The sequence below is a fragment of the Carcharhinus amblyrhynchos genome, chromosome 15 (assembly GCF_965287045.1).
Source record: "Carcharhinus amblyrhynchos chromosome 15, sCarAmb.v2.hapA, whole genome shotgun sequence".
Lineage (NCBI taxonomy): Eukaryota > Metazoa > Chordata > Chondrichthyes > Carcharhiniformes > Carcharhinidae > Carcharhinus > Carcharhinus amblyrhynchos.
Genome location: NC_137338.1, coordinates 74,141,592 through 74,156,805, shown reverse-complemented (window position 1 = coordinate 74,156,805; position 15,214 = coordinate 74,141,592). Strand labels below are relative to the sequence as shown.

At 43.1% G+C, this 15,214-nt stretch overlaps 1 protein-coding gene across 1 annotated transcript in view; it reads right to left on the bottom strand.

Moving 5' to 3' along the window:
• Positions 1-15,214, bottom strand: part of rb1 (retinoblastoma 1) — a 288,967-nt gene that overhangs the window by 222,634 nt on the left and 51,119 nt on the right. Inside the window, exons 5-6 of the mRNA XM_080204223.1 lie at positions 8,176-8,214; positions 8,023-8,087 (exon numbers count right to left, since the gene is read on the bottom strand). Of these exons, the coding sequence (XP_080060349.1) occupies positions 8,023-8,087; positions 8,176-8,214 (104 nt within the window). The remainder of the gene's footprint in view (positions 1-8,022; positions 8,088-8,175; positions 8,215-15,214) is intronic.

Genomic DNA, 15,214 nt, shown 5'->3' with positions numbered 1-15,214 from the left:
TCTTTTTTGAGCGGGAAGAGTCTCTCCACCTCTATCCTATCCATCCCATTCATCATCTTATACGTCTCAATGAGATCTCCCCTCATTCTTCTAAACTCTAACGAGTACAAGCCTAGTTTATTCAGCCTCTCCTCATAGCTCAATCCCCTCAACTCCGGTATCAGCCTAGTAAACCTCCTCTGCACTCCCTCCAGGGCCAAAATATCCTTGCGCAGGTGCGGCGCCCAAAACTGCACACAGTACTCCAGCTGCGGCCTCACCAATGCCCTATACAGCTGCAGCAAGACCTCCCTACTTTTATATTCAATCCCCCTCGCTATGAAGGCCAGCATCCCATTCGCCTTCCTGACCACCTGCTGCACCTGCAAGCTGGGTTTTTGCGACTCATGCACAAGGACCCCGAGGTCCCTCTGCACCGTCGCCTGCTGCAGTTTTTCGCCACGTAAGTAATAGTCCTTCCTACCATTCTTCCTACCAAAGTGGACCACCTCACACTTGCCAACATTAAATTCCATTTGCCATTTCCTGGCCCATTCGCCCAGCCTATCTAGATCCTTCTGCAGACTCTCCACACCCTCCGCACAATTTGCCGTTCCCCCAATCTTGGTGTCATCAGCAAATTTCGACACCCTGCACTCGGTTCCCTCCTCCAGATCATCTATATAAATGGTAAATAGCTGAGGCCCCAGCACTGACCCCTGGGGCACCCCACTAGTCACCATCCGCCAATCCGAATAGCACCCATTGACCCCCACTCTCTGCCTCCTATTTGACAACCAATCCTCTATCCACCCTAACACCCTACCCCCAACTCCATGTCCCCTGACCTTCTGCAATAACCTCTTGTGAGGTACCTTGTCAAAGGCCTTCTGAAAATCCAGAAAGACCACATCCACCGGCTCTCCTCTATCCACTGCCCTAGACACATCCTCATAGAACTCCAGTAAATTTGTCAGACACGACTTCCCTTTAATGAAACCGTGTTGCGTCCGCCCTATCAAGCAATTCCCTTCAAGATGCCTCGCAATTTCCTGCTTAATGACAGATTCTAACATTTTACCTACCACAGACGTTAAACTAACCGGCCTATAATTCCCCGCCTTTTGCCTGGCACCCTTCTTAAACAACGGCGTAACATTAGCCGTTTTCCAATCTTCCGGCACTTCCCCAGAATCCAGCGACGTCTGGAAAATAACCACCAAGGCATCCACTATCACCTCCGCCATTTCTTTCAGAACCCTCGGATGCATTCCATCCGGTCCTGGGGACTTGTCCACAATCAGCCCCTCCAGTCTGTCGAGCACCACCTCTCTAGTAACAGTAATGTCATTAAGACCCTCCATTCCTACCACCTTTCCATCGCTAACACCCGGCAAATTATTCACGTCCTCCTCCGTGAAGACAGAAACAAAAAAGTTATTCAAGACCTTCGCCATATCCCCATCCCCTACCACTAGCTCCCCTTTCTCATCCTCTAAAGGATCAACGTTCACCCTAGCCAGCCTCTTCCTTTTTATATATTTATAAAAACTCTTGCTATCCTTTTTTATATTAAGTGCTAGCCCAGCCTCATAGCTTCTCCTACCCTCCTTTATCAACTTCTTTGTCAATCTTTGTTGACATTTAAACCTTTCCCAATCCTCTTCTCGCCCACTGCTCTTAGCTACTCTAAATTCCTCCGCTTTTAATTTAACACTTTCCTTCACCTCCTTCGTTATCCACGGCTTATTACCTCTCTTCCTACTGTCCTTTTTAACCATCGGAATAAATTTCTGCTGAGCACCAAGAAAGATCTCCTTAAAGATCCTCCACTGCTCCTCAGCAGACCTACCTTCCAACACATTCCCCCAGTCCACATTCGCTAATTCTTCTCTCATCCTACCATACTCCCCTCTATTCAAACAAAGGACGCGCGTCCGGGAACCCACTTTCTCCTCCTCCATCTGCACCAGAAACTCCACCATACAATGATCACTCTCTCCAAGAGGATCCTTCACCGCAAGGTCCCTAATTCTACCCGCCTCATTACATAGCACCAGATCCAAGATAGCTTGCTCCCTCGTCGGCTCCAACACACACTGTTCAAGGAAATTATCCCGGCAGCATTCCAAGAACTCCTCCTCGAGCCCACCTCGTCCAACATGGGTCGACCAATCAATATGTAGATTGAAATCTCCCATAACTACTGCCGTCCCATTCCTGCACGCCGCACTTATTTGCGTGTTAACAGCCCGCCCCACCTCCAGATCATTATTCGGGGGCCTATAGACGACACCCACCAGCGTCTTCCTCCCTTTGCTGTTCCTAATCTCCACCCACAACGATTCCACGTTCTGCTCTTTGGCTCCGATATCATCCCTTGCTACCACCTTGATACTATCCTTAATCAGCAGAGCTACGCCACCCCCTCTTTCCTCCTGCCTGTCCTTCCTAAACACTTGATAGCCCTGTACATTCATCTCCCAGTCCCTGTCACCTTGCAGCCACGTCTCTGTAATGGCCACCAGATCGTATCCATTTGTGTCGATCTGCGCCACCAGCTCATCCACTTTATTCCGAATGCTTCGTGCATTCAGATAAAGCGCTTTCATCCCAGCCTTCACCTGGACCCTATTTGCCGTAACGCCACCAATTGGGACATCCTCGGCCTCTTCCCTTACCTGTACCCTATCCTTAACTTTAGACCTCGTAGCGTCACCTACCCTCGCACCCTCCCCCCCCCTAATTAGTTTAAAGCCCTGTCTACAGTCCTCTTTACTCGATTCGCCAACACTCTGGTCCCAGCACGATTCAGACCAACCCCATCCCGCCCGAACAAGTCCCACCTACCCCAATACTGGTGCCAATGCCCCATAAATTTGAACCCATTCCTCCCACACCAATCCCTGAGCCACCCATTCACTTCCTTTATCCTGTCAACCCTACGCCTGTCTGCACTCAGTTCAGGCAGTAGCCCAGAGACGACCACCTTGTCGGTTCTACTTTTTAATTCCACTCCCAGCTTCTCATACTCCCGTCGCAGATCCTCAGTCCGCACTTTGCCTACGTCGCCGGCACCCACATGTACTACAACGACCGGGTTCTCACCCTCCCACTCCAGGTTCCTCTGCAGCCCAGCTGTGACATCCTGTACCCGAGCACCAGGCAGACAACACACCCTTCTGTGCACTTTGTCATTGTGACAAAGGACAGTGTCAATACTCTTCACCCCACTATCTCCAATCACTACTATGTTCCTTTTCCCCTTCTCTTTGCCTATGTCCTGCTGCATCACTGTACCGTGTGCAGTTTGCTCACCAACCTCACCTGCCTCGTCCTCTTCCAGACTGGCAGCAAGAACCTCAAACCTGTTATGCAGATTAAGAGGCTGAGGCCTCCGCTCCTCACCCCCCTTCCTCCTCCTCCCAGCAGCCCCCTTTTGTCCCTGACCCTTAGATTTAGCCAGTCTAGGGGCACCCTCTCTCCCCCTGATGAGCCTCAGTGTCTGTAGCTCAGAGGCCAGCTCATCCACCTTGAGCTGGAGCTCCTCCAGCAACCTGCACTTACTGCAGACATGGTCACTGGGAAGGACCCTGGGGTCCACCAGTTCCCACATCATACACAAACCACACATCACATGCCCCTCCATTATTCACTGTAATTTTTTATGGGAAAAAAATTTTTTTTTCCTTGTTTCTTGCTGTAGTAGTTTTGAAAAAATTTTTTTCCTTGTTTTTTTCAAACAAACTCACCTGGCCTTTTTCCCCTCAAGCCCTTTTTGATATTAAGCCCTATTAACTCACTCTGCTTCCCCCTCACTCCGCTGCCCGCTCAGACGCTGCCCGCTGTCTACACCAGGCCTCCTTTTAAACCTGGCGCTGATTTTAAGCAGGCTGGTCCACAAATGCCTTTTCACCACACCCTCAGAATTCTTAAAGCAGTAAATACAATAAATAAATGCTTTAAACAGTTCTACAAGAGTAAAGTGCTTTAAACTTATTTTAAACAGGTTTTTAACAGGTAAAATCTTAGCTCTGTCTCTCTCTCTCTCTCAGCAGCTTCAGCAAACAATGGAAGGCTTCACCGTGTGGCCCCTTGATAATTAAGCAGGCTGGTCCACAAATGCCTTTTCACCACACCCTCAGAATTCTTAAAGCAGTAAATACAATAAATAAATGCTTTAAACAGTTCTACAAGAGTAAAGTGCTTTAAACTTATTTTAAACAGGTTTTTAACAGGTAAAATCTTAGCTCTGTCTCTCTCTCTCTCTCAGCAGCTTCAGCAAACAATGGAGAACGTTTACCTTAAGATCAGAGGTTGAATGCCCATGGCTGTTGAAGTGTTCCCCAAGAGGAAGAGAACACTCTTGCCTGGTGATTGTCAAGTGGTGTTCATTCATCCTTTGTTGTGGTGTCTGCATGGTCTCCCCAATGTACCATGCCTTGGGACATCCTTTCCTGCAGCGTATCAGGTAGACAACGTTGGCTGCGTTGCAAATGTATGTACCATGTACCTAGTGGATTGTGTTCTCATGTGAGATGATGGCATCCGTGTCAAAGATCGGGCACGTTTTGCAGAGGTTGCTGTGGCAGGATTGTGGGGTGTCGTGGTCACTATTCTCCTGAAGGCTGGGTAGTTTGCTGCAGACAATGGTCTGTTTGAGATTGTTTGAAGGCAAGAAATGGGGGTATGGGGATGGCCTTGGCAAGATGTTTGTCTTTATCGATGACATGTTGAAGGCTCCGAACAAGATGTTATAGCTTCTCCGCTCCAGGGAAGTACTGGAAGGCAAAGGATACTCTCTCCACCATATCCCGTGTTTGTCTTCTGAGGAGGTTGGTGCAGTTTTTCACTGTAGCACATCGGAACTGTCACCCGATGAGTCGAGCGCCATACCCTGCTCTTTTGAGGGCATCTTTCAGTGTCTAGGTGTCTGTAGCAATCCTCCTCGTCTGAGCAGATCCTGTGTATACGGTGGGCTTGTCTGTAGGGGATGGAAGCTGCAGAAGTGGAGCATCATGAGGTTATCTGTGGGCTTGTGTAGAGTGAAGTGCTGAGGTGACTGTCCTTGTTGGAGATGCGTGTGTCCAGGAATGCAAACGATTCCGGAGAGTAGTCCATGTTAACTCTGATGGTGTGATGGAATTTGTTGATGTGATCATACAGTTGTTTCAGTGATTGTTCACCATGAGTCCAAAGGAAGAAAATGTCATCGGTTGGAGGTCCTGTGCAGTGAAGAGGTCTTATTCGAATCTGTGCATGAAGATGGTGGCATTTTGAGGTGCGAATTTAATCCCCATGGCTGTTCCGTGTGTCTGGATGAAGAACTGGTTGATGAAGGTGAAGACATTGTGGTCCAGGATGAAGCGGATGAGCTGTAAAATCTGGAGATTGGCAGTTGTCAGCGTTGAATACTGAGGCAGTTGCAGCAATGCCATCATCGTGGGGATGCTGACATAAAGTACCAAGACATCCAATGTGACAAGGAGTGCTCCTGGTTCAACTGAGTTTCTGTAGTAAGTCCGTAGTGTCACGACAAAAGCTGGGGGTTCTTTGTACAATGGGTTTCAGGATGCCCTCAACATAGCCGGAGAGGTTCTCGTGCAAATAAGCCTGTTAGACTTCAACCTGGTGTTGAGACTTCTTTGTGTGTTTACCCCAATCCAACACTGGCATCTCCACATTAAGTGCCAGACTGTCAGACATGTCAACGTTAAACCAACATCTTGTCTACTCCTTCATGTGGAAGCTAATAATTCATTGCACAGCAATTTTCAAATAATTGGGAGTTGTTCAACTCAACATTCTTCACTCCAATTGCATCCAACAAAAGCAAGTTGACTGATTATTTACTTAAGATGTTTGTGGGACACAGAATAGCTACCATTGTTTGCATATAAAAGTAATTAATTCTGAGAGGAGCTTTAAGATTCCAACATAAAGCAGCAGAAATGTCATGTTTCTATCAACATGAATAACGTACTTTTTAAAATCATTTTAGCTTATGCCACCGACTGGAAAGATGCTAAGAATGGTTGTGCACGCACACATGGTGGCTGCCGGCATATGTGCATCTGATCTTGATAGCTTTCCAATTGGTGGCAACAGAATCTGTGTATGTTTTTCTTACATTTATTAGCAAACTATTTTAATGCTATTATTTATTCAAAGGTACCGTTTTCCATTCAATTGCACAGAAACATACGTAACTTTCTTCAGCAACCTGATATTAAGACTGTTTTTGATGGACCGAAACACCAAAGAGCCTATCTCCACTCTTTACGTTGACTTTAATGTCTAGATTTTGCAGTCAGCCACTAACCCATAACGCTCATTGCTGACCACAAAGAAAGCTACCTACAATGATCCAGCAATTTCTATGGTGTGGATTTCATCTTTTCCCATATTAATTTTGCATTTGCAGTTAAGTCAAAGGGATTTCCAGGCTCGCAGTGGTAATTAAATCATTAATCAGGGCAAGCAGCCAATCACATTGAAGAATTCTCATTCACAGTAAAGTAGGAAATAAAATGTAATGATTATCCTTCATTTTTTTATTCCACCTGTAGCACAATAGAGGCTAAAATAGCAATCATTTTTAAAAACTATGCAATTATCATAATTCAAGAATCATGACATTACACAAATATAAAATTTGTTTTCTTTCAGACTCCCCCAGTCTGAAAAAGACTGCTCAGCAGTAGTTATGACATGGTGTGCTGTTAAGTACCCAGTTATCCCTAATTAACAAAAAAAGCAACTTTTTTGAGAGACAGGTTAACAGGACATTGCAGTATAAAAGGCAGAGGTCTAGCAATTTCTAAAGACTGCCACTAGCAGGAACATTAACAACATACAGTGCAGTGGAGCAGGAATTCATTGACAACAACCTCTGGATCTCCTGGTTTAACTGCACATGGGCAGCTTCACAAGATAATGATGGCAAGCGCAAAATATGGGCCTATTATTTCATATTTAGCCTTCAGAAGAACTTGAGTCATAACTGGGTTTTCCCTAAAATGCTATTTTTACCTTTCATTTTTATTTTCAGAAATTACTACAAAAATGTATGCTTAAAAAGTGCTTTCGTTTCACGTATCATTTACCAGGTCAAAAAGTATTGTTGAGAAAATGAACTGGATCTTGAATGGGATAAAGATAAGAATCATCTCTTTAAATTTACTATTTTTGTTCTAAAGCCTGTGAACCACTGACTAGTATCTTAGCCCCATCTCGGTTTAAGCTTACACTGGTCAGAAGTCATACGATATTCTCCATGAAAGTACAAGGACTATTTTCTTCCTCATTTTTTGGCCATAACACAAAAAGCTTCAGTTGTAACCAGCACAATTGAATACAAATGTTTTCATGTGATACTTATATCACCTTTAAAGTTAAGAGCACTATAAATGAGTAAGAAATCTTCTCAAAATTTTATGCAGAACAGAAGGGAATCTTACAAAAATCTACTGTAATGTTGAGCCATTCTAATCACTTGTATCTTTCCAGTAGTATTTCAATCAAACATTACATTCCCTTTATTCAAAGATCTTCATATGTAATAAAACAGATTCACATTCATGCTCTATTCTACATTTGGTGTGGTTTGCTACTTTGGTCTGTTCAGTGACCTCACTTCTGATGTCAAATGCACATATTTCATAAGTAATTGGGTTTGTCTTCTCAAATTTCATCAATCCAGTGGATTTCATGAAACGCCTGTTCTGTAAATTTGGCAATTGTGTAGCCTTTATTTTTCCTCGCCGTCAGGAAATTGGCATTGGAGAGGATGGTACTCGCAAGGCTGAGGGATTTGACAATCTCTTTGCATGTTTGCTTATGAGGAAACGGCAATGAAACCATGCAAAATTCCTATATAAATCCAGGTCAATGCCAAATAGAAGTTTACTTGTGAGTAATGAATACACTTTAAAGAGAAATAATCACTCGGGTTTCTTGGGAAATGTTTGGACACTCCCTGACTTAAAATAGTCAGTTCTCAATGAACACATCTTTTAAAATAACAAGTTTGTTTTAACCGACCTGTTGCCAATAGAAATGTGATCCAGCAGACTTTCACCACTGATTTATTAGTTTCTGATGATGCCCTGATTAACAAATGAAACAAAGTCAAACATAATGACATTATTCAAAGAGTTTATAAGAAAAACATCAATTTATTAATCAAAAACTTACTGAATACTTGGCGCCTCCACAAATATCTTTTCGCATATCCTGCAAATTAAAAAAAAGCCAGCCTTTATTACAATTTTAAGGGATATCTTTTACAGCTCCTGAAACACTTTTGCAAAATGTTCTCACCTTTGTAAAATTCTATCAGGTTCTATTGGTGCTATGAAAGTACAAGTTCTGAATTAAATGCACAGGTGCAGCAGGACTCTCTCATAGGTCTAATACAGAATAGATGGAACAATCAGAAATAAGCTGAAAACAATTACTGTATATTTTCTTTTTGTTGCAGCTGCAGTCCTCATAGGTATAAAAGCTCCACATAAAGCATTTTTAGATAGAAGTATTTGCTCATTTCTGTTACATGTTTTGGCCAAAACCTTTCAGATGCTGACATGATGGTATTGTCACTGGACTAGTAATTCAGAGGCCTAAGTAATTACTCTGGCAACATGGGTTCAAATCCCACCATGGCAACTGATGGGATTTGAATTCAATTAGTAAAACTGGAATATAAAGCTAGTCTCAGTAATGGTGACCTTGAAACTACCATTGATTGCCATAAAGGCCCATCTGTCTCACTAATGCCCTTTAGGGTCAGAAATCTGCAGTCCTTAGCTGGCCTGGCCTACATATTAGCCACAGCAATGTGGTTGATTAACTGTCCTCTGATTAGGCTGCTCAGTTTAAAGGGCAATTAGAAATGGACAACAAATGTTGGCTTTACAAGCAATGCCCAAATCCCACAAAAGAATAAAGGGCTCATAACTGAAGTCAAAAAGTTCAAGTCAGAAAACAATGGGCACTTGAGCATGTTAGCAACAAAATGCATTAATGCATTTTAAAATGGATTAAGATAATGAAATAAAATTTGATATTAAAGGTCATGGAGAAATTATATGGTCATTATCCCATTAATGTTTGTGGGGGCTTGCTGTGTGAAAACTGGTTATCGTATTTCCTACGTCTTAATGGTGACTACCAAAAAGTATTTTATAGGCTGTAAAAACTTTAATATCTTCCGTGCTTATGAAATATGCTATAGAAACATAAGTCTTTGTATTCTTTCAAAAAAGTTTAATTTACCAAGTCAAAATATGGCAAATGGAAATTAACCTGGATAATTGCAGTGTCATGAGAGTAAAGTGTGGGAAGTCATAGAGATCTATAACACAGAGAAAGGTTCTTCAGCCATTGAGCCTGCTCCAGTCAAAGACAAATCACCCAACTATTCTATTTCCATTTTTCAGCACTTGGTCCATAATCAATGCCTCGACATTGTGAGTGCACATCTAAATACTTTTCAAGTGTTATGAGGGTCTCTGCCTCCAGCACCCTTTCAGGCAGAGTTCTAGACTCTCACCATCTTTTAGCTGAAAATGTTTTTCCTCACATCTCCCCCCAACCTCCTGCTTCTTACATTAAATCAATGTTCCCTGGTCACTGATCTATCCATGGAAAAAACTACATTCCTGTCCATTCTATCCATACCCCTCAATTTTATACATCTCAATCATGTCCCCCAAATGAATCTCCTCTGCTCCAAGAAAAACAATCCCAAACTATCCAACTGGATTTGATTTGTCACACGTATTAATATACAGTGAAAAATATTGTTTCTTGCATGCTTTCAGACAAAGCTGCTGACGAATGGTCATCTAGACTCGAAAAGTTGGCGCTATTCTCTCCCCACAGATGCTCAGACCTGCTGAGATTTTTCAGCATTTTCCGTTTTTGTGACGCACACTTGCTTCTTTGATACAGTCTTCTATGCATTCACTAATGAAGTCAGTTACAGTAGTGGCATACTCGTTGAGGTTGGTCGCTGAGTTCTTAAATATTGACCAGTCCACAGGCGCAAAACAGTCCCCTGGAAGATCATCCGATTTCTCAAAGCAACATTGCACTACTTTCTTTATCGGATTCTCCTGTTTCAGCTTTTGCTTGTAAGCCGCGAGTAGGAGCACAGCTTTGTAGTCTGATTTGCCAAAGTGTGGGTGGGTGATACAGGGAGTAGGCATGTTTGATGTTTGTATAGCAGTGGTCTAGAATGTTTGAGCCTCTGGTGAAACAGGGGACATATTGGTGGTATCTTGGTAGGGCACTCGAGCTTGGCCTGGTTGAACTCCCCAGCCACGATGAACAAGGTCTTGGAATGTTTCATCTCAAGGCTGTTTGTGGTGACATATATTTTGAATAGCATTGTCTCTTCCTAACTAAAATTAATCACTCTTCCTAACTAAAATTCTCCAGCCCAGGCAACATCCAGGTGAATCTTCTCTGCACCCTTTCTAGTGCTACCACATCCCTCCTATAATGTGGATTCCAGAACTGCACACAGCACTCTAGCTGTGGCCCAACCAACATTTTATATAGTTCTAGCATAACATCCCTGCTCTTAAACTCTCTGCTTCAGCTAATAAAGGCAAGTATATCATATGCCTTCTTAACCATCCTGCTACCCTAAGGGACTGGCATACATGCACACCAAGGTGCCTCTGATCCTCTGTGCTTCCCAGGGTACTGTCATTTACCATATATTCCCTTGTCTTGTTTTTCCTGCCCAACAGCATCACCTCGCAATTACGCAGATTGAATTCCATTTATCACCGATCAGCCAATCTGACCAGCCATCTATTTCCTCCTGTAATCTAAGGCTATCCTCCTCATTATTTACCGCCCAACCAATTTTTGTATCATCGAGATCTTAATGATCAACCCTACTACATTGAAGTCTAAATATAAACCATCAAAAGCAAGGGTCCCAACACTGATCCTCTCAGTTCCTCGCTGAACATGGTCTTCCAGTCCAAAAAACACCTCTCAACCATCATCCTCAGTTTTCAGCCATTCAGCCACTCTTGGATCCAACTTTCCCCATGGGCTCTTACCTTCGCTATCAGTTTCCCATGTGGGACCTTGTCAAAAGTCCAAAAAGATCAAGTCAAATGCATCATCCTCACCTACACACCTGGTCACCACTTCAAAAAATTCACTCAAGTTGGTCAGGCATGACGTTCCTTTAACAAAACAACGCTGACTTCTTGATTAATCCCCGGCTCTCCAAATATATTACAGATCAATTCTGTTTCTCAGAATTGCTTCTTTTAGTTTTCCCACCACTGACATTAGATTGACTGTAGTTTCCTGGTTTATCCTTTCCTCCCTGCCTGGGTAATGCTATCAAATTGGCTGTCCTCCAGCACCTTTCCTGGTGCCAAAGAGCAATTGAAAATTATTGCCAGCGCCCCTGCTATTTCCTCCCTTGCCTCACTCAACAACTTGGGATTCATTTCATCCAATCCTGGAGATTTATCTATTTTTAAATCCATCAGGCCACTGTGGACCTCCTCACTGACTATGCTAATTTCTTTAATTACATCACAGTCCTTCTCCCTGATTTCTGTATCCATACTGTTGACTAATGACACAAAACAATTCATTCATAACCCCCACTATGTCCTCCGGCTCCACATACAAATTACCACTGTGGTCCTGAATAGGCCTTACTCTTTCCCTACTTATTCTTTTGCCCTTAATGTATTTGCGAAATAACTGAAGATTTTCTTTTATTCTACTTGCCAGTTTCCTTTCATGCCCATTTTTTGCTCTCCTAATTTTCATTTTAAGTTACCTCTTGCATATTGTTTACTCCTCTAGGTACAGGTGGTGGTGTCACAGGGCTAGAAATCCAGAGTAATCCAGTAATTCAAATCTCAACATGGCAGCTGGTGAAAATTAAATTCAATTGATAAAAATCTAAAATTGAAAGCATTATCAATTGTCGTAAACATCCTCTGGTTCACTGATGAAATCAGCCACCCTGACTTGGTTTGGCTGTTAGGTGACTCCAAACTTTCAACTGCCCTCAAAAAAATGGTCTGGCAAGCCATTCAATTAAACCAACCATTACAGTTCAAAGAGAATAAAACCAGCAGACCATCTGGCATCAAACTAGGCACCGGAATCTAACATTTGGTAACAGTTCCACAGACGAGTCAAGCAACAGCCTGACAGTCTGTAAGGTATGATTTGACACATATGACTGTGTCCCAGATACAACCGTCCCCGTCCCTGGATATGTCTTGACCCATTGCCAGGTTCGCCCCATGAGCTGGCAGCCATTGGTAAATGGGAGGAAGTTGCTCGGGAGTCCTCAACATTGCCTCAGACCACATGAAATCTCAGATCAAAACTGAGTAAGGTATCATCCAGCTGATTACCTTCTACAGCTTCTGCTGTGAATCAGTACCCCTCCATTTGAACACCAAAAGAAAGAAACACAGGTGGCAAGGGCACAGAATGTACTGTGAGTGAGGATCTTGCTTGTCCGTCATCGGCAGTTTGATAGCTCCAATAATAAATGAGCTAGCCGAGTCCTGAAGGACATGTTTGTCAGACTGAACCTGTGGCACGTGGTAGGGGAACCAACAAGAGGGATAGACCAACTTGATGTTGCCACCTACCTATCACAGATGCATTTATGGCAAGAATCACCACTGCACAGTCCTCACGAAGACAAAGTCCCATTTTTACAACTCTACTATGTTGTGGGGCACGACCACTGCACTAAACAGCATAGATTCAGACCAAATCTAGCAACTTAAACTGGTCATCCATGTGACACTCTAGGCCATCAGTAGCAGCAGAACTTATTCGATCATATCTGTAACCTCATGGGATGGCATATCTCCTTAAAGCCAGGGTATTAACCCTGGTTCAATGAAGAATGCAGAAAGGCAAGCCAGGACCAGCACCAGGCAAATGCAGAAATGAGTCATTAGCTACAACACAGGACTATATGCATGCCAAACAGAGGAGCAGCATGCAATAGATAGCACTAAGCTATCCCACACAACTTGATTATATCTAAGCTCTGAAGCCCTGCTACATCCAGTTGTGAATGGTGGTGAACAATGAAAACAATTAAGTGGAGATGGAATCTCCATAATAACCCAAGCTTCAACAATGAGGGAGCCAGCATATCAGTATAAAAAACGACGCTAAAGCATTTACAAGCACCTTCAGCCAAAAATGCCAAATGGATGATTCACTTTGGCCCCTTTGTGCAATCCCCGGCATCACAGATATCAAACTCTGGCTAATTTGATTTATCACGTGATATCAAAAAACGGCTCAAGACACTGGATGCTGCAAGCACTTTGGACCCTGATAACATTCGAGCAATAGTACTGAAGCCTTATGTTTGGGCCACGCCCATAGTTAAGTTGTTCCAGTATAATTTGGCATCAATCAACCCAACAAAATGAAAAACTGTCCAGGTATGCACTGTCCACAAAAATTAGAAGAAGTCCAATCTGGCCAATTATCACCCATCAGTCTCCTTTCGCTCATCAGAATACTGATGGAGTCATCAACAATGCTATCAAGGAACACTTATCCAACAATAACCTGCCTGATGCTCAGTTTGGCTTCTTAGCTCTTGACCCATTAAAGCCTTGGTTCAAACATGAACAAGAACTGAACACAAAAGGTGAAGTGAGAAAGATGGCCCTTGACATTTGACCACGAGTGTCATCAAGTAACCCTAGCAAAACTGGAGACAGTGGGAAGCAGGGGAAAACTCATCATTGGTTGGAGTCCTACTGAGCACAAAGGAAGATGGTTGTGACTGTTGAAGATTAATTATCTCAGTTTCAGGATTTCACTGCACGAGTTCTTCAGACCCAAAGATCTTCATCTGCTTCATCAATGATCTTCCCTCCATCATAAATGGAGGTGTTTATTGACGATTGCATAATTTTCAGAACCGTTCGCAAACCCACAGATACTGAAGCAATCCATGCCCACATGCAGCAAGACCTGGACTGATAAGTAGCAAACAACATTTGCGCCACACAAGTGTCAGATAGTGTTAATCTCCAACAAGGGGGAATCTAACCATTGTCCCATGACAATCAACAGCATTGCCAATGTTGAATTCTCCCACTACCAAAATCCTGGGGGTTATCAATGACCAGAAATGAACTGGATCATCCATACAAATGTTATGGCTAGAAGAGCAGGTCAGAGGCTGGGAATTATTTGGCAAGTAACTCACCTCCTAACTCCCCAGAGCCTGCACACCAACAAGAAGGCACAAGTCAGAGGAGTGTTATGGAATACTCCGTACTCTCCTGGAAGAGTGCAGCTCCAACAATACCTAAGAAGCTCACAACATCCAGGTCAAAGCAGCCCACTTCAGTGGCATTAAATCCATCAACCTAAACATTCACTCCCTCCACCATCAACACATAATGGCAATCATGTACACCATATACAAGATTCCCTGCAGAAATTTACCCAGACTCATTTGATACTTCCTGGAATGACAGGGACACCAGTTGCATTAGAACACCATTGCCTGCTTGGTCACCCGCCCCCTCACACCTTCCTGACTTGGAACTTTATCACCATTCCTTCACTGTCACAGAATCAAATTCCTGGAACTATCTTCCGAAGAACAATGTTGCTGCAGCTGCAATAGTTGGCATGCAGCAGTTCAAGTAGGCAGCTTACCACCACCTTTTCCAAAGCAATTAGGAGTGACAACAAATGCTGGCCTTGCCAACTACATCCATATCCCATGGGACAAGTGAATTAAAATTAACTTGAGAAAAGGATTGATTTATTATTGTGCACTGATCACTAAATATAGTGAGCAAATGTTACGGTAATACAACCATTCAATACCAATCAAAAATGACCATACTACCATTAAACAGGTCACTGGATAGAGTGTACGCAAGTACTACAAATGAGAACTATGAAAATGATTTCTAGTTTCAAGAACCTTAGTTACTCAGTTATGCTTAAAGTCTACAGCTATTCACTCGATAGCAGCATAAACCTATGAATAACCTGACAGAGATAAGTGTAATGAAAGGGCAGGATTGTGGTACCTATGGATAAGGTGTTTCAGTTTGAGAGATTGGTGAAGACCAGGAATCATGCATTTAAATTATGCAAGTGTAGGAATATACCTGATGTTAGGTGAGTCTTCTTTTCCCCAGTGAGTAGTTAGCCTCTGGAATATATTCCCTGC